General features: G+C 40.5%; 2 protein-coding genes across 7 annotated transcripts in view; one reads left to right on the top strand and one right to left on the bottom strand.

The window, feature by feature from the left end:
• The window catches only part of tmem269 (transmembrane protein 269), a 28,077-nt gene extending 15,867 nt beyond the window's left edge, over window positions 1-12,210 (top strand). For 2 of the 3 annotated variants that reach the window (XM_029665045.2, XM_029665044.2), the window contains exons 4-7: window positions 3,370-3,467; window positions 6,247-6,390; window positions 6,591-6,791; window positions 9,869-12,210. In XM_029665045.2, the coding sequence (XP_029520905.1) occupies window positions 3,370-3,467; window positions 6,247-6,390; window positions 6,591-6,791; window positions 9,869-9,978 (553 nt within the window). In that variant the 3' untranslated portion in view covers window positions 9,979-12,210. Of the gene's footprint in view, window positions 1-454; window positions 516-2,810; window positions 2,988-3,369; window positions 3,468-6,246; window positions 6,391-6,590; window positions 6,792-9,868 lie in introns of all 3 variants that reach the window. The other variant, XM_065020832.1, reaches the window with a different exon arrangement.
• Window positions 12,211-13,104: 894 nt separating this feature from the next.
• si:ch73-206d17.1 (tyrosine-protein kinase STYK1) lies at window positions 13,105-19,178 on the bottom strand. Of its 4 annotated transcripts, none has more exons than XM_029665040.2 (10): window positions 19,081-19,178; window positions 18,392-18,504; window positions 18,057-18,212; window positions 17,595-17,762; window positions 16,950-17,131; window positions 16,571-16,654; window positions 15,996-16,249; window positions 15,677-15,717; window positions 15,428-15,524; window positions 13,105-15,232 (listed from the first exon to the last, which is right to left on the bottom strand). In XM_029665040.2, the coding sequence occupies exons 2-10, from the start codon at window positions 18,438-18,440 to the stop codon at window positions 15,061-15,063; spliced, it is 1,203 nt and encodes a 400-aa protein (XP_029520900.1). In that variant the 5' UTR covers window positions 18,441-18,504; window positions 19,081-19,178; the 3' UTR covers window positions 13,105-15,060. The 4 variants fall into 4 exon arrangements, with proteins under 4 accessions (XP_029520900.1, XP_029520899.1, XP_029520901.1 ...); XM_029665039.2 differs by having other exon boundaries at window positions 19,043-19,176; XM_029665041.2 differs by having other exon boundaries at window positions 17,595-17,759; window positions 19,043-19,175.
• Window positions 19,179-24,050: the final 4,872 nt, after the last annotated feature.

The raw sequence follows: 24,050 nt of genomic DNA, 5'->3' as shown, positions 1-24,050 counted from the left end.
CTTCCCCGAGTTCTTAGTGTACAAGATAAAATAGTGCACTGTTCTCTGTCAATATACATGGTTAATAAACAACTTTAAGGGGGCACTATAAAATCAACAGGTTTTTTTATCTGGCAAATTATGTTCTAAGTTATTTTTTGGCGGTTTTAGATGTACTTTTTTCTCACTCAATTACAATTGTTCAAAGAAAAATAATGAAACTGGATGTTCTGAGTTCATGTCAGTGGTTAAATAACATTAGAATACATTTTTTTTTTAGGTCCGGAAGAACCATTTTTTTTTGTTGGTGTAATTCCCCCTTTTAATTCTATCTTGCTCTTTAATTGCAGGTTTCTGTACCAAATATTAAGTTATGCTTTTCTGATGTATCAAACACTTATGTCATGCAATAAAATAAAATGCAAATGGATTACTTAGAAATCATACAATTGGATTTTCTGGATTTCTGTTTTAGATTCCGTCTCTCACAGTTGAAGTGTACCTATGATAAAAAATTACAGACCTCTACATGCTTTGTAAGTAGGAAACACTGCCGATTTTGCAGGTTATCAAATACTTGTTCTCCCCACTGTATATACTGAGATCATGTGACACTTAGATTTCACACAGGTGGACTTTATTTAACTCATTATGTGACTTGATTGCACCAGATCTTATTTAGAGGCTTCATAGCAAAGGGGGTGAATACATGCAGTTGAAGTTTACATACACCTATTTGGCGTTTGCATACGCCAAAAACATTTACTCCGTTTTTCACAATTCCTGACATAAAAATTCAAAGTCTAGGTCAGATCACCACTTTATTTTAAGAATGTGAAATGTCAGAATAATAGTAGAGAATGATTTATTTCAGCTTTTATTTATTTCACTCCCAGTGGGTCAGAAGTTTACATACACTCAATTAGTATTTGGTAGCATTGCCTTTAAATTGTTTAACTTGGGTCAAATGTTTTGGGTAGCCTTCCACAATAAGTTGGGTGAATTTTGGCTCATTCCTCCTGACAGAAGTGGTGTAACTGAGTCAGGTTTGTGGGCCTCCATGCTTGCACATGCTTTTTCATTTCTGCCCACAAATGTTCTATGGGAATGAGGTCAGGGCTTTCTGATGGTCACTCCAATATCTTGACTTTGTTGTCCTTAAGCCATTTTGTCACAAGTTTACGATAGTCATTATGGCCAAACAGTTCTATTTTCGTTTCATCATACCAGAGGATATTTCTCCAAAAAGTACGATCTTTGTCCCCATGTGCAGTTGCAATCCGTAGTCTGGCTTTATTATGGTGGTTTTGGAGCAGTGGCTTCTTCCTTGCTGAGCAGCCTTTCAGGTTATGTCAATATAGGACTTGTTTTACTGTGGATATAAATACTTTTGTACCGGTTTCCTCCAGCATCTTCACAAGGTACTTTGCTGTTGTTCTGGGATTAATTTGCATTTTTCACACCAAAGTACGTTCATCTCTAGGAGAAAGAACACGTCTCCTTCCTGAGCGGTATGACGACTGCGTGGTCCCATGGTGTTTATACTAGCATACTATTGTTTGTACAGAGGAATTTGGTACCTTCGGGCATTTGGAAATTGCTCCCAAAGATGACCCAGACTTGTGTAGGTCTACAATTGTTTTTCTGAGGTCTTTGCTGAGTTCTTTAGATTTTCCTATGATGTCAAGCAAAGAGGCACTGAGTTTGAAGGTAAGCCTTAAAATGCATCCAAAGGTACACCTCCAATTGACTCAAATTATGTCAATTAGCCTATCAGAAGCTTCGAAAGCCATGACATAATTTTCTGGAATTTTCCAAGCTGTTTAAAGGCACAGTTAACTTGGTCTATGTAAACTTCTGAACCCCTGGAGTTGTGATACAGTGAAATAATTGTTGGGAAAATGACTTGTGTCGTGCACAAAGTAGATGTCCTAACTGACTTGCCAAAACTATAGTTTGTTAACAAGAAATTTGAGTATGGTTGAAAAACAAGTTTTAATGACTCCAAGCTAAGTGGATGTAAACTTCCCACTTCAACTGTATGCACGCACCACTTTTTATTTTTTCACTTCACCAATTGACTATTTTGTGTATTTAAAAAAATAAAAAAAAATAACTAGGCAAGTCAGTTAAGAACAAATTATTATTTTCAATGAAGGCCTAGGAACAGTGGGTTAACTGCCTGTTCAGGGGCAGAACAACACATTTGTACCTTGTCAGCTCGGGGGTTTGAACTTGCAACCTTCCGGTTACTAGTCCAATGCTCTAACCACGAGGCTACCCTGCCACCCATTCCATGAAATCCAAATAAAAATCCATTTCAATTTCAGGTTGTAATGCAACAAAATAGGAAAAATGGGGATGAATACTTTTGCAAGGCACTGTAGCGAGTGAGGAATGGGCACTTTTAGTGTGCCGGTCTAGTGATGGTTCTGTACAGCTGCCACTCATTTCATGGCAGTTTGCATATAAGAAAAAGAATAGATACAAATGACATATTTACTCATGATATACTTCTGCCAGGTAAGCCTACTTTGCAGTTAACATTCAATTGGCAAGTTTTTGGGGAAAGTATTTCTGTCAACCCACGAGACAGTAATCACGTCAACTGGCTACATACAGGGATAGACAAATGTGCACACCACACAGACAGACTGGGCTATATTGCTGGAAATTTGCTTGTCATTTTTAAGCCAATAGTGGCTAACCAGGGGTGGGATAATGTTAATGTTGTGTTTAATTAGATAGTAGCTGGGAGCTTGCAGTGTCTGATACCTGTGATATTTGTTTGAAAGTTTGCGGAAGAACACGTGAATTGCATGTACTTTCAGAATTGTTTGGTGAGCTACTCAAAGGTGAGCTGGGCTGTGAACTACTGGTAGCTCACGATCAACCTGTTGGAGACCCCTGCCTTAGACACTGTCGTGCTTGGAAAAACCCAGGATGCCGGCCGTTTCTGAGATACTGGAACTGGCACACCTGCCACTGACAATCATACCATGCTCAAGGTCGCTTAGGTCACTTTTTTTTGCCCATGCTAACGTTCAATCAAACAGTAACTGAATGCCTCGACGTCTGCCTGCTTTATGTAGCCAGCCACATGACTCACTGTCTTTAGGAGCGAACCATTTTAATGAACTGGCCACTGAGTGTATATGGTGTGACAAGCCCTAAAGTAAGCAGCTAAGTAAGTAGAAGATACAGTACATCTTCTGCCAACAAGCATCCCTCGTGGTGTGACATTATCCTAAGTAGGTTCAGTGGTAACAAACAAGTCATGCGTAGGTTATAATTGTGTAAATACAGTTATCATGTAATGTCTTAGTAATACCTAGTGATTTCTGTATTGTAAAATAAAATTCTACCCAACATTTGACCCTCATTTTCCAGCCACCAACATGCTGCCTGCTGGCTGGTCCTGATTGGCTACCTGCTGGACTTGGCAGACGGGGCAGTTGCCAGGCGACTGGATGCATGCTCTGCACTAGGTGAGTGGAGTGATGTCCATTACCAGGGTTAAACTTCCACAGACACGCTGATGCACTAGCCTGAAACATGTTAGTTTGAAAATGACTATGAGAGGGCAAGACCACACAAACATATGGAACCAGGTTAGTGATGCACACAGCCCAGCCCTCTACTACAGGCACTGGTCATTATAGCTGATGGATCAAAAGGCCTAAAAGGCAACAGTTACTCCTTAAAAGATAGAAAAAGGAGGCATGTATAATGCAGAGAAGTGAATTTACCAATGTGTTTACATATTTGACAGAGATAGAAGCCGGTCAGCATACACTCTTACTTACAAAAATATAGAACCTAAAAAGGTTATTTGGTTGTCTATAGGAGAACCCTTTGAAGAACCCTTTTGGTTCCAGGTAGAACCCTTTCTACAGAGTTCTACATGGAACCGAAAAGGGTTCTCCTATGGGGACAGCCAAAGAATCCTTTTGGAAGTGTAGATACAGTGCCCTCAAAGTATTCGCACCTCTTGACATTTTCCACATTTTGTTGTGATACAGCCTGAGTTTTAAATGGTTTAAATGATCACTGGTTTACACACAATACCCCGTAATGCCAAAGTGGGATTATGTTTTTAGACATGTTTCAGATTCAACAACAAAGACCAGGGAGGTTTTCCAATGTGTCGCAAAGAAGGGCACCTTTTGGTAGAAAAAAAAGTTGAATATTCCTTTGAGCATGAAGTTATTAATTTAACTTTTGATGGTGTATCAATACACCCAGTCACTACAAGGATACAGGCGTCCTTCCTAACTCATTTACCGGAGAGGAAGGAAACCGGTCAGGGATTTCACCAATGGTGACTTTAAAACAGTTTAACGGCTGTGATAAGAGAACTGAGGATGGATCAACAACATTGTAGTTACTCCACAATACAAACCTAATTGACAGTAAAAAATGAAGCCTATACAGAATACAAGTTTTCTACAACATGCATCCTGTTTGCAATAAGGCACTAAAGTAAAACTGCAAAAAATGTGGCAAAGCATTTAACTTTTTGTCCAGAATGCAATGTGTTTGGGGCAAATCCAAAAACGCATGACTGAGTACCACTCTCCTTATTTTCAAGCATAGTGGTGGCTGCATCATGTTATGGATGGACTTATAATTGTTATGGACTGGGGAGTTTTTCGGGAGAAAGGAATTACGAAATACAGCTAAGCACAGGCAGAATCTTAAAGGAAAACCTGCTTCAGTCTGCTTCCCACCAGACACTGGGAGATGAATTCACCTTTCAGCCGGACAATAACCTAAAACACAAGACCAAATATACGTTGGAGTTGCTTACCAAGAGGACATTGAATGGTCCTGAGTGGCCTTCAAAATCTATGGGATGACTTGAAAATAGCTGTATATACCAATGATCAACAACCAACTTGACAGAGCTGGAAAGAAAATATTGTACAATCCAGGTGTGCAAAGCTCTTAGACTTACCCAGAGTCACAGCTGTAATTGCTGCCAAATGGTGGTTCTAACATGTATTGACTCAGTGCTGTGAATACTTATGTTAATGAGATTTATATATTTAATTTTCAATAAATGTGCAAATATTTCTAAAAACATGTTTTCACTGTCATTATGGAGTGTTGAGTGTAAATGGGTGAGAATTTGTTTTAATCCATTTTGAATTCAGGCTGTAACACATTAAGTTGAGCGGTATGGTTACTTTCAGAAGGCACTGTAAGTGACAGCAGATAACTGGTTTTCCTTCTGAAGACCCCATAAGAAAACCTTCTTAAATGACATGGAAAATCCAAAAGGCACCTAAGTGACAGCAAACCAAACGACTTTGAATTGCATTAAGTGTACTTGCTGTCTCTGCTATCCTGATCTGCTTCTATCTTTGTATGTAGTTCAATAAATTCTTCTCTGCATTGCAATGGCTTCATGTTGTTGAATTCCCTCTGCCGTAGGGCTATTTAAAAGACTTGTGTATTATTAGGAAATGGCATAGCTAACGTTTCCATACTCATTGTTCCCGACACAGCACATTCTCAAATGATCACAACATAAAAGTACATACTTTGTACATGACAACCTCCTGTGTGCAGATAGTCACGTCTACACTACCGTGGTCGCCACGGCTGCCTGAAATAGCTCCCAGCAGGTGCACCACAATGCGTCGTCACCCGGACATTTCGGGCTTTGGCTTTGTGTCCCGACAGTATTTTTCTGCATGACTTTGCAGGTGGGTGTTGTTGTACCCCCCCCCCCCCCTTTTTTTTTGTGTCAATTGAACAATCACTTTACGATTAAGCATTCTAATTCGGGGAGATCATGCTCCAATTGTCTGTTTTATCCCAATGCTTTGGGCTCTCAGCATATCTGAAATTGCTAAAATTGTTGACCCCTGTGCTGTGGAATTCCATCTCGTTCATTGGAGCTGGGGTCAAAATCACCTCATGCTCGTCGCTCAGTGAAAACATTCTCCCTGCTCAGGGGGGACAAATAGACTGTGGCATTTGGGAATGTTGTTTACAGAGGAAAGTGGCAGGCCTGAAAGGTTGACACCGAAATGTCCACTACAGACAAACACACTCACGCATGCACGCATGTGCACATACTCACACACACTGATAAGTAGGCCGTTGGCATAAACAAGATTAGATAAACTTGTTTTGCCTTATGTAAGAAGGCATTAGCAGTGAACTAGCCTCACAGCAGTAACATGTTAATCTGTGATCTGTGTGACTCAAAGTTATGAAACAAATGTATAACTAGTCACTTCCTGTCTTCTGGTTCAGGTGCTAAACTGGATGATTTTGCAGATTTCACAACCTTTGGGATTGCAACTTCATTGCTCCTGAGGACACATGCCTTAATGGACAACATCCTGTGCATGTGCTATGTCCTGTCTGTGATTGTCCGACTCTGCTTCTTCTCCAGCGGTAAGGAACGCCTTCAAGCAGAAAAAAAGCATGGTATCCCTTGTGAAATCCTAGCATAATAGCATGATCAATTTCTAGACAGTCTACGAAAACATTTCTTTGTGTATTTGTCATTCAGGAAAAAAACCTCATCTTTGGGTATTTCAGATTCAGAAGTCCTGATGTGGGTTCTGTCTCTTTCTGTGGCTCTTCTTCTCTAGGCATCCCCTTCATGTACCGTGGCCTGCCATGTATCTACTCTTCTGCCATCCTTGCCTGTCTCTCCCTGTTGACCGGAGGTAACATGGTGATCCTGCGGGTCACTGCTGTGGCCATGATCCTCTTCATGGTCAACCAGGGATTCTACCCTCACGACAGGGTCCTGGAGTCACAGGCCTGGAAGAAGGTGGTCTACGCTGGAGGTAATAGTCAAGACCAGTGTTTCTTAATCCTGGTCCAGGGGACCCAAAGGAGTGCACAATTTAGTTTTTGCCCTAGCACTACACATCTTATTGAACTGATGAAATGTTTGAGTTGATTAGTGGAGTCAGGTGTGTAGTGCTAGCCTCATACAACCAGCCTGAACTCACGAGCTTACATCAATGATTTGATTAGTGGAGTCAGGTGTGTAGTGCTAGCCTCATACAACCAGCCTGAACTCACGAGCTTACATCAATGATTTGATTAGTGGAGTCAGGTGTGTAGTGCTAGCCTCATACAACCAGCCTGAACTCACGAGCTTACATCAATGATTTGATTAGTGGAGTCAGGTGTGTAGTGCTAGCCTCATACAACCAGCCTGAACTCACGAGCTTACATCAATGATTTGATTAGTGGAGTCAGGTGTGTAGTGCTAGTCTCATACAACCAGCCTGAACTCACGAGCTTACATAAATGAGTTGATTAGTGGAGTCAGGTGTGTAGTGCTAGCCTCATACAACCAGCCTGAACTCACGAGCTTACATCAATGATTTGCTACACGGATCATTGATGTAAGCTCACAAGATCAGGCTGGTTGTGCGTTGCTAGTGTAGAGCTAGGCCCCCATGACCAGCATTAAGAAACATAACCAGTAGAAAAGTGTTGTGGAAATTCAGTACTGAGAGAGATTTGGTCATTTCTTCAAACAATCAAGGAGCATCATAAGCCACTCTGGCTTCATCCTGTCGTTATCTGCAGTTGGGTTGTTGTCTTAACCCCATGCTGACTTAGTTTCCCAGATGCAAGGATGCTTTTGAGACCATGAGGAATTGTTCTACTCCTAAGCTATCTCTAGTTAAACACATTCTTGTCTCTGTAATGCAGTCTTTAACCCATTTGTCAGCTCAAGCCATCTCCAGTGACCATGCACCCAGATTAGCTGCAGGGAAGTAGAGTGGAGCCCATGAAAACACAGACACTAGCAGGACAGAAATGTCTTACCATTAGTTAAATATCAATTGTTAACCATCAATATCAAATAGACCAGGTAAATATGTCATTTTTCTATCACAAGAGGTAGTAGAGAGGAATTGAATTAGCTGTTGAAAAATAAAGGCGAAGGCTTGAACTGTTCCGCCTCTGTCCCACCCCCCTGGACGCCTCTTCCCTTGAGCTAAACAGCCGTATCACATTCTGCGCATCATGTGTTACGTAGCTGCTCACTTCACGTTTCCCACTTTACTCACTGTCAGTCGTGAATGATAATTCTTCAAGTTTTACCGGTGAAACATCCACATGGGAATATGCATTTTAGATATTCTTGAATTATGTACAGTGTTTCGTGATAGAATTTTAAAGCAGGCGGTGCTAAACTGCAGTATTCTTGTGTTTTTGTTTCAATCAAAGCACATGTTATACCTGGTGGCGCATGCTGTGTAGTTTTGACCGCATGTGAGAGAAATGCAATCATTCACACAATCATCCTAAAATATCAAGACATTTCTCAAGAAATTAGTTGGCTGTTTTTGTCTTACATTAATATTAGCATATTATATTTGGTTATGTAGAATACTAATGAAACATTATGTTATCTTGCAGACATTGATTCAGCTGATCTAACTTTATTAAACAAGCACCATTCTCCATTTATTGAAACTCACTCGAGTAGCCTATTCTCTCGGGCAGCTGAACATTCTACACGTGACGGCGGGTCGTTCTTGAATTGCGATGTCATTTAGAATCAACTAATATGTCAGCTCCATGACTTTAAATAGTTTTGATAATGTTGAACATTGACACCAGTAGGAATAGAAACACCAATGATACATTTTAGGTAAATTAGTACTGTCTTAAATGGAGGCCACAGATGGTCAAATCTAAGGCCATTAAACCTTTAAAAAAAGATTGACTTAAGTGATATGATTAATCACAATATGATTTCCCTTCATTTAAATTGAGTAACACCAAGTGACACTTTGGATTTAGTCACACCAAAATGATCAATGGAGTCCTCAAATTTATGACATACTAAAAGGGTGTGATTAGCTAGTAATTTAATATAGACCCCTCCCTAATAACTTTGCCACTGGAGGGAATGCTCAAGGTCCTTGTATGACTGATTTTTCCACACTGCAACACCAATGACCTAAAACCTAGGGAAACATTTGTTTAAAAAAAGGTATTTAAATATTTTTTATTTTTTATTGATCTCTACAATTTTGCTTATTTTCTAGCATTTAAAATAATAGATAAACCTCTCAATCCCCAAAACATGTCACTACAACTCTACCGGGTTACTACTGGGGCAAGCCAAAGTACTTTAAACAATGCATAAACATCAAGTTTTGCAGTATAAATGGCTCGCTTTATGTTTTATCATTGATAAAAAGTTCAATATAAACACAAACTTGTATGATGTGTGGCAATTTGTCGTTTTAAAGAGTTTTTCATGGTTGCAAAGGCAAGGGAGCAAATGCCACCATAATTCAAGAACAACTCAGGCGATAGGCTAACCATGTTTGACAATGACAACATGCCCGTCAATTCAAGTGATCAGTCTGCCGCAAATAGGTTACAATGTGCGTGGGCACAGTTACAACAACTTGCCGAAGTTTGTACACCAGACCAAGATATCCGATCGTGTGAGTGAGAACAGAAAAGAGGGGCAAGTGGCAGCAGGAGCAGCATCTACTGAAACGTTTTTGGGTAGTCTAGAGAAGGCTGGGTTGTTTACCTATCAGGAAGACCGTCCAGAGAATTCGGCCAAGCAGCCACTCCATTAAAATAAAGCCTGGGAAACACTTTTCTGTGAAACATCCAATGTACCATTTTAGTTTAAAGAGGTGTTAAAACAAATGTATGTTTGGTCCTGTAAAATCTATTGGGATGTTGATACCAGGTACTTTACGCATGTGAGCAGTAAAGAGTCCTCTCTTTCAGAATAAAAGTTCATACTTAAATCTCAAATGAAAGTTTAGGAAGTTTATTCATGTTTCAGATCCCAAAAATCCAGCAATGAGAAAGGTAGGTTATTCGTTTAGCTAGGCTATTCATCACATTTTTCTGTTTTGTTTTGCAGGAGTTGTCATCGTGTTCTGTTCCTCTTTCCCTCCGGCATGTGTGTACTACCTGTTGTGGTCTGTGTCCTACATTTTGTTCCCAACAACACTATGGAGCTGCAAAGTGTAGTAGGCATTAAAGGCCTTGCTACAAATTCACACTCGCACATGGCTTGTCAACAGGCTGTCCAGTGGGGTTAACTAAAGCGCCCAGACTGCTGCTGCCTACAGAGGATCGAAACAGGACGTAAGAGGACGTTGTAATGTTTTTGTAAGATTGAACTGCCTTCTTCATCATGAACACTTGATGGATACTGTACCTTAGCCATTTTGTTTTTGAATAAGATAGGGTTTGGGTATCTGTAGCTATTATGTTTGTACAATACAACTGCAGAGTCGTACTGTACTGCCTAGTGTGTGTGTGTGTGTGTGTGTACTGTATCATCCTTATGCACAAATTGTGCTTGAGATTACTTCAACAATAATACAAAAAAAGTATTTTCAGTCATTAATAAAGTCATTGAGTAGCAGTTTTTACTGTAAAGAATAAGAAAATGTCAACAGTTTTTGCAGTAAAAAAAAACATGGCCCCCTTTTTATTTTTCTGAACATATATTCAAACTAGATTCAAACATGCTTTCAATTTGTAAGATATTTGTAATACAAAAAAAAGTTTCATTATATTGCAGATACAAACCAAGTCAATTAAATCATGTTTTTTAAATTATGGAAGACACTACCATCTCGAGATCTTATGTTCTACTGTACTTAAAATAACTACCAAAGTGATTGTACATAAGAATTGTGTGTGGATATGGGATTGTTGAGAAATATAGTTTTTTTATTTTCCCATCAACTGCATTCTTTAATTGGAATAGTATTTTTTTCTTCCTTAAAATGTTCTAGCCATTTTCAGACAAGATTAGTTTGCTTTTATTGCTAGCAAAATGTAATCGTGCTTTAATTTAAGACAATTGGGACAATTAAGCATTTTTTTCTTCTTTTGGCTCTATACTTGGTTTGGATTTGAACTCAAACAATGACTATGAGGTTAAAGTGCAGACTGCCAGCTTTAATGTGAAGGTATTTCATCCATACTGGGTGAATTGTTTAGAAATGACATCACTTTTTCAAAAACAAAAAATTCCTGTGTGTAGTAAAACATTACATTTTTGGTCCCATATTTGTAGCACGCAATAATTACATCAAGCTTTTGACTCTAAAAAATGTTGGATGCATTTGCTGTTTTGTTTTGGTTGTTTCATATGGTTTTGTGCCCAATAGAAATGAATGGTACATGATGTATTGTGTCATTGGAGTCACTTTTCCTGTGAATAGAAATGTTTCTAAGCACTTGGTAGAACACATTGTAGCACAGATAATCCTGAATGAGTCGTGAATAAAAATGATAACCGCCCCTGTTATTGTAATGGTGAAAGTTTAGCATGTCTTGTGGGGTCTGATACTTTTTCACTCATTATTCATGGTTCATTCGGGATTATCTGTAATCGTGGTAGCATCCACATTGATATAGAAGTGTTTAGAAACATATTATTTTCAATAAAAGTCAAACAAATTACACAATACATTATTTACCATTAATTTCTATTGGGCAGAAAATAATCTGAAACACAACTAAAACAAAGAGCAAATACATCCAACAAAATTGTTATTGAATATGGGACCAAATAGTACTTTTTACTACTTTAATACACAAGTGAATTTGTCCCTCCCATTTTAGGGGAGCAGTGTACAAAAAGTCCTGTCATTTCTAAACGGTGAACCTGCTATGGATTACCCACCCACCACCAGCATGGCTTTGTTTATGATTTAGAAACCGCTGCAAAAGTTATTCATCTTGGACCATGTTGAGCCAAACAGTCCTCTGTCCACTTGACTGCCTGAACCATGGAGCACATACTTGTTTTATTTTACCATACAATTATCACAAGCCATTGGATAATTTTGTCATTTACCATACAATTATCACAAGCCATTGGATAATTTTGTCAATTTTCGCTGTATTATATATATATATATATATATGGTATATTGCGTGATATGTTAGCATTTCGCAAACCCGCTACCACTGTCACCCCAAGATGAACGGTTTTGATTCACTACACGCTTCACTGCTTTGATTGGTGTAATGTTGGCAAGAAACCACAAATGTCTATACAGATAATGAAAATGGACCTGCAAAAAATAATTTTAGGAACTTCTAGACGAATTGGTTGTTTAGCCAATAAACCGCTGCGTGCGCAACTATGGGGTATAATAGACGGGGTTAGCTTAGATTGTTGACAAAACTATATTTCATCTCCAATGTTTATTGAAAACATAAATACATTTGCACAATGAACACGTGTCTTTCATACATCGTTGTTGGTTAGCTAACAAGCTACTTTTAGCCAAATTAGCGTGATATGAAATCAGTCGAAACACTTCAAAACAAGGCACGGTATCAAGAACAAAAAACTAGCTGAAACGAGCCATTTACGATTCCCCACACATGGTAGTCTCATTGTTGCTAGCTATCTGCCCATCTAGAATCACGACACACGGACTTCTGCCCCATTGAAGCGTGCATTGTTGTCGCGACGTCAGTTAACCCATCTAAAGTTACATGTAATGTGTGGCGTGTCATTTCACTTCCCCTGTGAGAACCATGAGCACGGACAGACTTGGTTTTGCAGTGCCGCAGCTGAAACCTGCCAGCAGCCTACCGAACAAAGTTTGCACCGTGTCCATTACAATGTAGACAAACGCATATCACCTATCTTTCAATATTCATTCAAACTATTTCAATGGCGGGTTCGCAGATGCAATTTATGGACGATGCCAAAACTTGAGATAACATATGGCGAAGTCAGAGATAAGCCAGTGGTTTCCATCTGTGGCAAAGTTGTCCCTAAACCAATGTTTATGACAAATCCAGCTCCAGAACGAGCTATAGAGCCAGCTGGCTAATCTTTTGAATACGGTGTAGTAAAAAACACGAGGTTAGAAAGACACAGCTGTCAGTGTCCTTATTCGTTGATGTTTATCAACTCCACATAGACAGTCGCACCCTCAATTTGCGAATATGTATGTATATGTATCCTTCGTCATTCTTTGGTGGTCGACCCTAAATGTGCATTTCCTCTTTGTATCCTTCGTCATTCTGCGGTGGTCGAAACGTTGAAATACTGGCGGAAACTTTCTCTGGGGGGGTGGGCTCCTTTAAAGCAGGGGTTCCCAAACCTTTTCACTCAGGCCCCCTTCCAGCATTGGGGAACACCCTGCGCCCTGTATATTTCTATGGGCACAAGCACTATTCATGACATAAACTGTTCACACCCCTCCTGTTGGCAGAGAGAATGACATGTCTATGTATTCATGTGATATTTGAAAGATTCAAACATTACAACAAAATCTATGGGCAAAGAAACCTAGCTAAAAAACGTTAGCTGACATGGGCTAGTTGATCTGGACATTCCGACAAGTTATAAATAGCTCACTAAGCAAGGTATTCAATGACACATGAAAACTGATGATGCATTTCGAAATTTCACCTTGTGCATTCTACTAATACTCTTGAAAGTTGTAAGTTGAAAGCCGGACTGCGTTCCCCCTTGGGTGAGCCTCACAGTTTGGGAACCACTGCTTTAAAGGCCCAGTGCAGTAAAAAACATTAATATCCTGTGTCATATATGTCCACACTACAAGGATGGAATAATACAGTGAAAATGATAATCGCCTTTTAGTGTGAGAGCTGTTTGAAATGAGCCTGTTTTGGTGGGATGGAGTTTTGGTCTGCCTGGTGACATCACCAGACAATAAATTGACCAATAAGAAAGAGTTCCAATTCTCTCTGCCAATAACAGCTAGTTTCCCTCTTCCCACTCTGACAGTCCTTTTAATTTGACTTACACATGACATTGTGGTCAGACTTGTGAACATAGCTTTATATTTGGTGTTTGCGTACCTCTGCTTCTGTTTTAGAAGGCTTTACATAATTTTAAAAATGCTTTACCATCCCATTGCTTGTATTAACCTAAGGTACAGTGAATAGTTAAACATGATTTTTTAGTTCAGTTGATAACCTGTACCCTTTCACACTATAGTGCCAGCCCGAACCATTCTGTGCTGGCTTAGATGCATTCCTTTCCCACGGTCATTTCCAGTAGGATTTCAACAACTATAGTGGGTGTGTAACCAGTCCTGCACAGATCATCTTGGCCTGGTTCGGCTCACCTCAGCTCAGTAGTGTGAAAAAGCTTTGCAGTTACTTTTAAGCGTGAGTCATGAGGACAAAATGTTGTCCGGAATATTCCTGTTCTTGATCCATTTCCGCATGCCTCGGTGTGTTATTCTGAAAATGGTGGTTTGTACCTCTCTTTAGAATTTTAGATATGAGTGTGCGATGGAGACAATGTGATGATGGGTTTGTTTTGAATTGGCTTAAGAGACAATAGCAACAGGACAGTAAAACTATAAATGTCACCTCCACGCCATCCAAACGGCTTGTTTGTTGGCATCGCGGTCAATGATACGCAATGTTATGAAAATCAACAGTGTTGAGTGTGTGCAGTACAGTTTTACATATCGTGATCACAGTGACTTCAAGCCAGTCTCATTGTGGGCATTAACTGTATGGCTACAATATTACATGTCTCATTACTACTGTTAAAGGCACAGGAGTGGTCCTCACCAAATGATAAACTAGTAAAACATCTTATGAAGATCTCTATTTTAAATTCTGTAAATGTTTTGACAATTAAAGTGGTGATATAATAACTTGCCTGGTTTCATGACACTGGGGACAATATGACATCAAGAACACTATTCTTACATTTGTACAATTTCTTAAAATATGTTCACTTGTGATGGCCTAAAAATGTGAGTAGACAATAACAATATAGTGGCAGATCTTTTTTTTCCCCTTACATCCATTTATGTGCTAAAAGGGACACGTTCAAATATGCAATCTTACAATAAGGCTTTGTTGCATCCTCCATACAATACTTCCACACCCTCATGCACCCTCATTATGTCAACCCATTTACAACATTTCAGCATAATAAAATAATCTCTCTGAAAGTTTATAACACATTTGATACCACAGTACAGTACACATCAACCTAAAATCAACTACAGCCATGCTTTGTCATGGACTCACCCCTTGCTTCTAGCTTCTTCATTCATGAATGTGATGCCTTGGACTAGATATTTAGGGCAGCACACCTGCCCTCTTGATGTAGTCAGTGATATCCATGTCCTCTGGGATGTAGATATCTTTAGTGCCAGCAAGGTATGTGTAAGACCCCAGAAGCTTGATGATGGCGGAGAACACAGGCCGGTCCTTGAAGCTCCACATCCAGCAGTACTTCATCAGGTCATACCTGGAGAGAGAGAGAGACCGGTGAATAGAATAGAATGAGAGCATAATTAGATTAAATATCAGCTACAACATGGAGGCATTACACAGCTAATAATGGGCTTTACATTGGCTATGGCATAATTACATGTATATTCTTATGGTTTAATGTGAATATTATAGACAGAATGTTTTTGGCCAGGGATGGGCACAGACTTACAAGGGTCCCCCACAGTTGTCTGGCCTCTTCATCCTGTATGATTTCTGTAGGTGGAGGAACACACGCTCCGGCTCCAGATCAGGGTAGGGGGGAGAGCCTGAGGGAGCGATATGAAAAATAAAAAAAATATTGAAGACTACTAAAAACAAATATATAAAAAAAACGAATTGAAAATATTGTTGTCTTATTGTAAAGGTAGGCCTACATTTCCAAATTACTTAAATCAGATATCAGCAAAGTAACAGTTACCCAATGTGATCAATTCATACAGAAAGATTCCAAAAGACCATCTGAGGGGGAGAGAAAACAAGTTATCAAGCATGTTGAGATGTTACAAAAAAACAACTGAAAGTCATGTAGAAATAATATGTCAGAACGTTAATAAAATCAAACAAACATTTGGTTAATGTACACTCTACACTATGGGCCAGATTCCCAAGCACAGGTTAAGTTTAGTTCTGGACAAAAAAAACTAGTTCAATGGAGATTTTTTTCATTGGGAATGCTTTAGTCCATGAATGGGCTTAATCTGTGTCCGGGAAAGGGGCCTAAATGACCCAAAACTCACACATCACTCCTGTCTGTGGTTGGGTGCTTCATCATCCTCTCTGGAGCCTGCCATTTGAGAGGGACCTCAGCTGTTCTCCGATTGGCCAGTTTGTCATTCTGGCACCTGCGATAGGCCAGTTTGTCAGTCTGGTGCTGGCGGATCTCGAAGGCCAGGCCCAATCCAGATACCCTCACAGAGAACCCTGGACCAATCAGGATGTTCTGTGCAGCAACATTACCATGTACAAGCCTGTGCTCTGACAACAGATAGTCCTGAAAGAAGATTGTAGAAAAAAAAAATATTGTAATAATAATGGTGTGCTTGAATGCAGAAACCTGGATATAGTTGATGTGATACTTTAAATTGCTTGGATTACATGCTCAAAGTCATTGTATTCTAGCAACTGACTGCAGTACCAATATTCTCCATGAGGTGTCATTTATTGATGATAAAACTGTTGTATAAATCACATTGGTATCCTATATGCACCTAGGACATTACACTGTATTCACTGCAAAGAGCTTGTTGTGGTACTGTATTTTGGCCTTCCATTGGATATTAGATCTCTCCAAATGCAACATAAAATCACTTACCAGGCCTGCTGCCACCTGCTTTGCCACCAAAAACACTGATCTCTCTGAAAAGTGTTGCAGTGGATCCAAGGGCTCCGAATCACTCTGGAGAACAGGGAAATTAATTATTATTCAGTCAACTCAGGGGGATGCTCAGTATTCAATTTCTGAAATTAAAGTGACCAATTATTTATCTGTAGACCATTCAATTAATGACTTCAATTTGAATGAAATGTAACTGAAAAATGGAATAATGAATTATCATCATATTGGGAATAGAAATACAGTATTATTCATATTCAACATGCTTGATTTGTGAGGGCTCTGGTGAGTATGATTTCCAATGTATTTGTTACAGCAAATAAACATGAACTTAAAGTCCCACCCATTGTTGTCTTACATTTCTCAGGGTCCAGAGGTAGTGCAGAAGGTTGCCAGGACTACAAGCCTCCAGTACCAGGTACATAGGTAGTCTCTGTGTCTGACAGTACAGCATCCGGACCAGGTTCTGGTGTTTACACACGGTACCATGGAAAAGGATCCAGTCAACAAACTTCTTTGCCTCAGGCTCATTTATGCCTCCTGAAAGGAGATTTTTTATTTATTTTTTACATTTATTCAACTAGGCAAGTCAGTTAAGAACAAATTCTTATTTACAATAACGGTCTACCCTGGCCAAACTCTAACTCGGACGACCCTGGGCCAATTGTGCACCGCCCTATGGGACTTCCAATCACAGCCGGTTGTGATATAGCCTGGAATCGAACCAGGGTCTGTAGTGATGCCTCGAGTACTGAGATGCAGTGCCTTAGACCACTGTACCACTTGGATCAAAGTTTTTAACTTCTTAAAGAAGGAACAAAATCATAAAAATCCTAATCCATTGCAGTGGGATCCTCTAGGAGTAAAATGTAAAAATTCTGTATGTTTTTACCTGCGAGGTACACACAACTCCCCCATAACTCAAACTTGCTTGGGGCAATATCTCCAAAAACATGCAGCAATGTCCCACACACAGCCTGTATAAAACTGTACAAGCATATACCTCGGAGTGTCTTGACCACTATAGCACTGGCTATATCCTTTCTTCTCATTGTGCCTCTGCAGATAGGACCATAGTGGCCAGTCTGCCAGAACTCCAGCCCCTCCAGAGTACATTCTCCTGGGATCTCCCACAGACTCACTGGGCTACTGGACACACACTCCTGACCTGCTGGACGCAACGCAGTACTGTGCTAAACATTTGTGATGACATGCATTTGAATTGCAACTTGAAGTTGTTTCTTGAGGTTGATATTTTAATGTTTTTACAATGTCCTGTGCCTTGCTTGGCAGTAGAGGGCTCATGTTAGTCATGGTTCAGAGTGTGCATACTGATGCAGTGTTGATATGAACAGGAACAGATTTCATTAACAATTATTTTTACATCATAATTCACTGTGGTGAATTCACTAGACAATATTACAGATCTAACACAGGCTGATATTTCCAATAGGTTTAAGTTTACCCCGATTGGTGTAATGGGCAGGGATGGAGGTCCTCTCTGGTGCTGCTCTTCTTCTATGGAAGAGACTGCACAGTATGCTGGTCACAACAACCACTGTGCTGAGAGCCAGGAGAGTGGGGACAATGATCACAGCTAATGTGCCTGATCCTTCCTCATCTGAATACATACACACAGTTCAGATGGTATGAGGGGAACACAACACAATGACTGTAACTGGTGCAGTCAGACAGACAACTGGTGCGTTAAACTTGTCTCTTGTTGCACATCTAATATTTGATCTGAGCTGGTGTTGATGAGACTGTTGTAGTTTACACATGGGAACATAAAATACTTACAGCACAGAGGGTCTGAGGTGTTGTTGCATGGAGACGCCTGCACATCCATAGATTACAGGTGGTTCTTACCATTTCTTACATCTTCAGGAAGAGAGATTAATCCAACATAAGGCCTATGAATGGAAGAATATAATCAACATAGTATTATTTTGGTCTATAAACACTTTTATGATGGGAGCATCCATTCAGAGCCAGTCAGGTAAAAGCTATAATGGTTGACCAGCAAAAAAATCATAATAATGCTAGTAATATACAATAATTGCACCACATCAATACAGGATGATAAATCAGGTGTAGTTAGTTGACTTTAACATTTCAACAACAGGAAGAACTGCTGTAGTCATTTTGCAATGGCCTAGACCAGTGGTTCCCAACCTTTTTCCGTTACTGTACAACCAACGGAATATTGCTCTGCCCGGAGTACCCCTTCATGTTAATTTTACCAGTAGGCCGATGGTCTCATGAGTCTTCTCAAGTATCCCCGTGGTTAGGCCAAGTACTCCTACAGTCGGTATCCTACCCCTGGTTGGGAACTACTGGCATAGACCACATAACAAACTAACACTCTTCCAAGCAAGACAGAGAACTGTAAGAACAGCGTGTCCTCACAGATACCAAATGAAACTGAAGTTATGGACGCCGGCAACTTACCAGGGAGATATCAAGGAAATGTGTCTCCATGTGCCTACCTGTAATATTTGAGTGAGCTCTCGTGACAACAGCTTTTAGAAGATACACACTTTTCTAACGTCGAATGCCCTCTGCTCTGGCTGAGCGGGCTATGGCCATGAAGGTGACCGCGGTAAGTTGACTGACTGTTAATTATTAACGAGGACATTTTGTGACTAACTATTTATTTAACTACTGAGATAATATTGAGTAAACGTGATGTTATATTTGTCTAGTACGCCTTTTCTGCTTTTCGTATGTGTCCTCCATTCACAGGTGTCCCCATCATAGACTTCGATATTATCTATCATGTCGTTTGTGAGAGCATGGATAGCACGATTGAGGCCATCTCCATAGTGGTGGCGTGGAGTCCCATGCCGAAAAAATTTGAACATTTTCAAATACTTGTGAATATAAAATATTTGCCAAATATATTTTCATACAAATGTATGTATTCCAAATACTGTACATTTACAAATGTATGTCACGCATTTAAATACATTTCAAAATGCGTACAAAATGTTTTATTTTTTGGGGATATATTTATTAACATGTATCCTAATTCCAAAAATATTCTTTCCGTATGGGGTCTACCGTTTCCGGAAGCGATTTCACCATTCATTTTGTGGACTCGGTTCATTCAAACATCGTTTTAAGCTTTGTTTTACTATTGACAGTTACAGCAGATTTTGGGGGGATTGGGTATCGATTTGCTCTCCATAAATATTAGTGATGGGTATTCGGGGTCTTTTCAGTGAGCCGGCTCGTTCGGCTCAGCTCTATTGGCTCCCAAAAGGCTCTTTAAAAAATGTTTTGTATTTTTTCAAGTCAAACAGTTTGCGATAGTTTGACTATGATTGGTGTTAAAACAATTCTTATTAAATTAAATCATACTCTACCTTAACCACAATGTATTTAAAAATGTGTTGGTTTGTTATGAAAAATAATGCTATTAAACATTTTTATTTAAAGTATAACTTTTTAATGTATATAAACAAAGTGCATATAAATCGAACAATTCAAAACGAATACAATCTGAACAACATAATAATAGAATATTGCACCATATCGAAGAGAAATAAATAACAATGTGCAAAACTGCAGCATCCCACTTAAAACATTAAACTGGTCCCTCTTTTCTCTCCTGTATTGCCATGTTTATAACCAACAGCACACAGCAATGCTGACCATATTTTTCTTTTGAGAGATTTGCATTCAGAAACGCAAGCTGCCTTACTTTCGAGGGGCTGATGCGGTTTCTTATCTCAGTAATTATTTGTCCCGTTTTCGAGAAGACCCTCTGAGGGAATGAATGTGGCCACTATGCAGAGTCTCCCTGTCATGACTTTAGTAAGCCGTGGGTAGATAGAGGCCTTGTTCTTCCACCAGCTCAGAGGATCTGCAGATCTTTGGAGGGGCTCCTCCAAATAGGATCGGACCTCCATTATGGCATCTGCTGAGGGATTCCTTTGTGCTACATCCCCAGTTGCTCTCTCGTCAAACAGCAGACGTTTGTGGCATTATTGCTGGGGCTTCTGCTCCATCTGATCCCTCTTCTTCCTGTTGCCCTGGTGCCTGAGCCAGCTGAGGTTATTCTTTGAAGAGCCTCATCAATCGCTCTGGCATCACTGAAGGCTAACTTCTTAAACCTGGGTCAAGTGCAGCGGTTTCTGATAGCACGTTATTATATTCCATTCTGCGGAACTTTCTGTTCATTGATGAACATAGGGTGTCCATCAACTCTCACATGTCCTGTGGTTACATTTGCTTCTCTCTGGCGGCTGGCTGTGATTCGCTGTAGACCCTTACACAGGAGTCTGCAGCTGAAAAGAGTGAACAGTAACTTATTAGTTCAGGTTCATGTTTTGTCTAATGATACTAAAATCTAATTTATTTATATAGCCCTTCTTACATCAGCTGATATTTTTTTATTTCACCTTTATTTAACCAGGTAGGCAAGTTGAGAACAAGTTCTCATTTACAATTGCGACCTGGCCAAGATAAAGCAAAGCAGTTCGACAGATACAACGACACAGAGTTACACATGGAGTAAAACAAACATGCTGTCAATAATACAGTATAAACAAGTCTATATACGATGTGAGCAAATGAGGTGAGAAGGGAGGTAAAGGCAAAAAAGGCCATGGTGGCAAAGTAAATACAATATAGAAAGTAAAACACTGGAATGGTAGATTTGCAATGGAAGAATGTGCAAAGTAGAAATAAAAATAATGGGGTGCAAAGGAGCAAAATAAATAAATAAGGTAGTTGTTTGGGCTAAATTATAGGTGGGCTATGTACAGGTGCAGTAATCTGTGAGCTGCTCTGACAGTTGGTGCTTAAAGCTAGTGAGGGAGATAAGTGTTTCCAGTTTCAGAGATTTTTGTAGTTCGTTCCAGTCATTGGCAGCAGAGAACTGGAAGGAGAGGCGGCCAAAGAAAGAATTGGTTTTGGGGGTGACTAGAGAGATATACCTGCTGGAGCGTGTGCTACAGGTGGGAGATGCTATGGTGACCAGCGAGCTGAGATAAGGGGGGACTTTACCTAGCAGGGTCTTGTAGATGACATGGAGTCAGTGGGTTTGGCGACGAGTATGAAGCGAGGCCAGCCAACGAGAGCGTACAGGTCGCAATGGTGGGTAGTATATGGGGCTTTGGTGACAAAACGGATTGCACTGTGATAGACTGCATCCAATTTGTTGAGTAGGGTATTGGAGGCTATTTTGTAAATGACATCGCCAAAGTCGAGGATTGGTAGGATGGTCAGTTTTACAAGGGTATGTTTGGCAGCATGAGTGAAGGATGCTTTGTTGCGAAATAGGAAGCCAATTCTAGATTTAACTTTAGATTGGAGATGTTTGATATGGGTCTGGAAGGAGAGTTTACAGTCTAACCAGACACCTAAGTATTTGTAGTTGTCCACGTATTCTAAGTCAGAGCCGTCCAGAGTAGTGATGTTGGACAGGCGGGTAGGTGCAGGTAGCGATCGGTTGAAGAGCATGCATTTAGTTTTACTTGTATTTAAGAGCAATTGGAGGCCACGGAAGGAGAGTTGTATGGCATTGAAGCTTGCCTGGAGGGTTGTTAACACAGTGTCCAAAGAAGGGCCAGAAGTATACAGAATGGTGTCGTCTGCGTAGAGGTGGATCAGAGACTCACCAGCAGCAAGAGCGACCTCATTGATGTATACAGAGAAGAGAGTCGGTCCAAGAATTGAACCCTGTGGCACCCCCATAGAGACTGCCAGAGGTCCGGACAGCAGACCCTCCGATTTGACACACTGAACTCTATCAGAGAAGTAGTTGGTGAACCAGGCGAGGCAATCATTTGAGAAACCAAGGCTGTCGAGTCTGCCGATGAGGATGTGGTGATTGACAGAGTCGAAAGCCTTGGCCAGATCAATGAATACAGCTGCACAGTAATGTTTCTCATCGATGGCGGTTAAGATATCGTTTAGGACCTTGAGCGTGGTTGAGGTGCACCCATGACCAGCTCTGAAACCAGATTGCATAGCAGAGAAGGTATGGTGAGATTCGAAATGGTCGGTAATCTGTTTGTTGACTTGGCTTTCGAAGACCTTAGAAAGGCATGGTAGGATAGATATAGGTCTGTAGCAGTTTGGGTCAAGAGTGTCCCCCCCTTTGAAGAGGGGGATGACCACAGCTGCTTTCCAATCTTTGGGAATCTCAGACGACACGAAAGAGAGGTTGAACAGGCTAGTAATAGGGGTGGCAACAATTTCGGCAGATAATTTTAGAAAGAAAGGGTCCAGATTGTCTAGCCCGGCTGATTTGTAGGGGTCCAGATTTTGCAGCTCTTTCAGAACATCAGCTGAACGGATTTGGGAGAAGGAGAAATGGAGAAGGCTTGGGCGGGTTGCTGTTGGGGGTGCAGTGCTGTTGACCGGGGTAGGAGTAGCCAGGTGGAAAGCATGGCCAGCTGTAGAAAAATGCTTATTGAAATTCTCAATTATGGTGGATTTATCAGTGGTGACAGTGTTTCCTATCTTCAGTGCAGTGGGCAGCTGGGAGGAGGTGTTCCTATTCTCCATGGACTTTAGTGTCCCAGAACTTTTTTGAGTTAGTGTTGCAGGAAGCAAATTTCTGCTTGAAAAAGCTAGCCTTGGCTTTTCTAACTGCCTGTGTATAATGGTTTCTAGCTTCCCTGAACTGCTGCATATCACGGGGGCTGTTCGATGCTAATGCAGAACGCCATAGGATGTTTTTGTGTTGGTTAAGGGCAGTCAGGTCTGGGGAGAACCAAGGGCTATATCTGTTCCTGGTTCTAAATTTCTTGAATGGGGCATGTTTATTTAAGATGGTTAGGAAGGCATTTTTAAAGAATATCCAGGCATCCTCTACTGACGGGATGAGATCAATATCCTTCCAGGATACCCCGGCCAGGTCGATTAGAAAGGCCTGCTCGGCGAAGTGTTTCAGGGAGCGTTTTACAGTGATGAGTGGAGGTCGTTTGACCGCTGACCCATTACGGATGCAGGCAATGAGGCAGTGATCTCTGAGATCTTGGTTGAAGACAGCAGAGGTGTATTTAGAGGGCAAGTTGGTTAGGATGATATCTATGAGGGTGCCCGTGTTTAAGGCTTTGGGGAGGTACCTGGTAGGTTCATTGATAATTTGTGTGAGATTGAGGGCATCAAGTTTAGATTGTAGGATGGCTGGGGTGTTAAGCATGTTCCAGTTTAGGTCGCCTAGCAGCACGAGCTCTGAAGATAGATGGGGGCAATCAGTTCACATATGGTGTCCAGAGCACAGCTGGGGGCAGAGGGTGGTCTATAGCAGGCGGCAACGGTGAGAGACTTGTTTTTAGAGAGGTGGATTTTTAAAAGTAGAAGTTCAAATTGTTTGGGTACAGACCTGGATAGTAGGACAGAACTCTGCAGGCTATCTTTGCAGTAGGTTGCAACACCGCCCCCTTTGGCAGTTCTATCTTGTCTGAAAATGTTGTAGTTTGGAATTAAAATTTCAGAATTT

The sequence above is a fragment of the Oncorhynchus nerka genome, linkage group LG7, assembly GCF_034236695.1.
Source record: "Oncorhynchus nerka isolate Pitt River linkage group LG7, Oner_Uvic_2.0, whole genome shotgun sequence".
Classification (NCBI taxonomy): domain Eukaryota; kingdom Metazoa; phylum Chordata; class Actinopteri; order Salmoniformes; family Salmonidae; genus Oncorhynchus; species Oncorhynchus nerka.
This window is presented reverse-complemented; position numbering and strand designations above follow the sequence as displayed.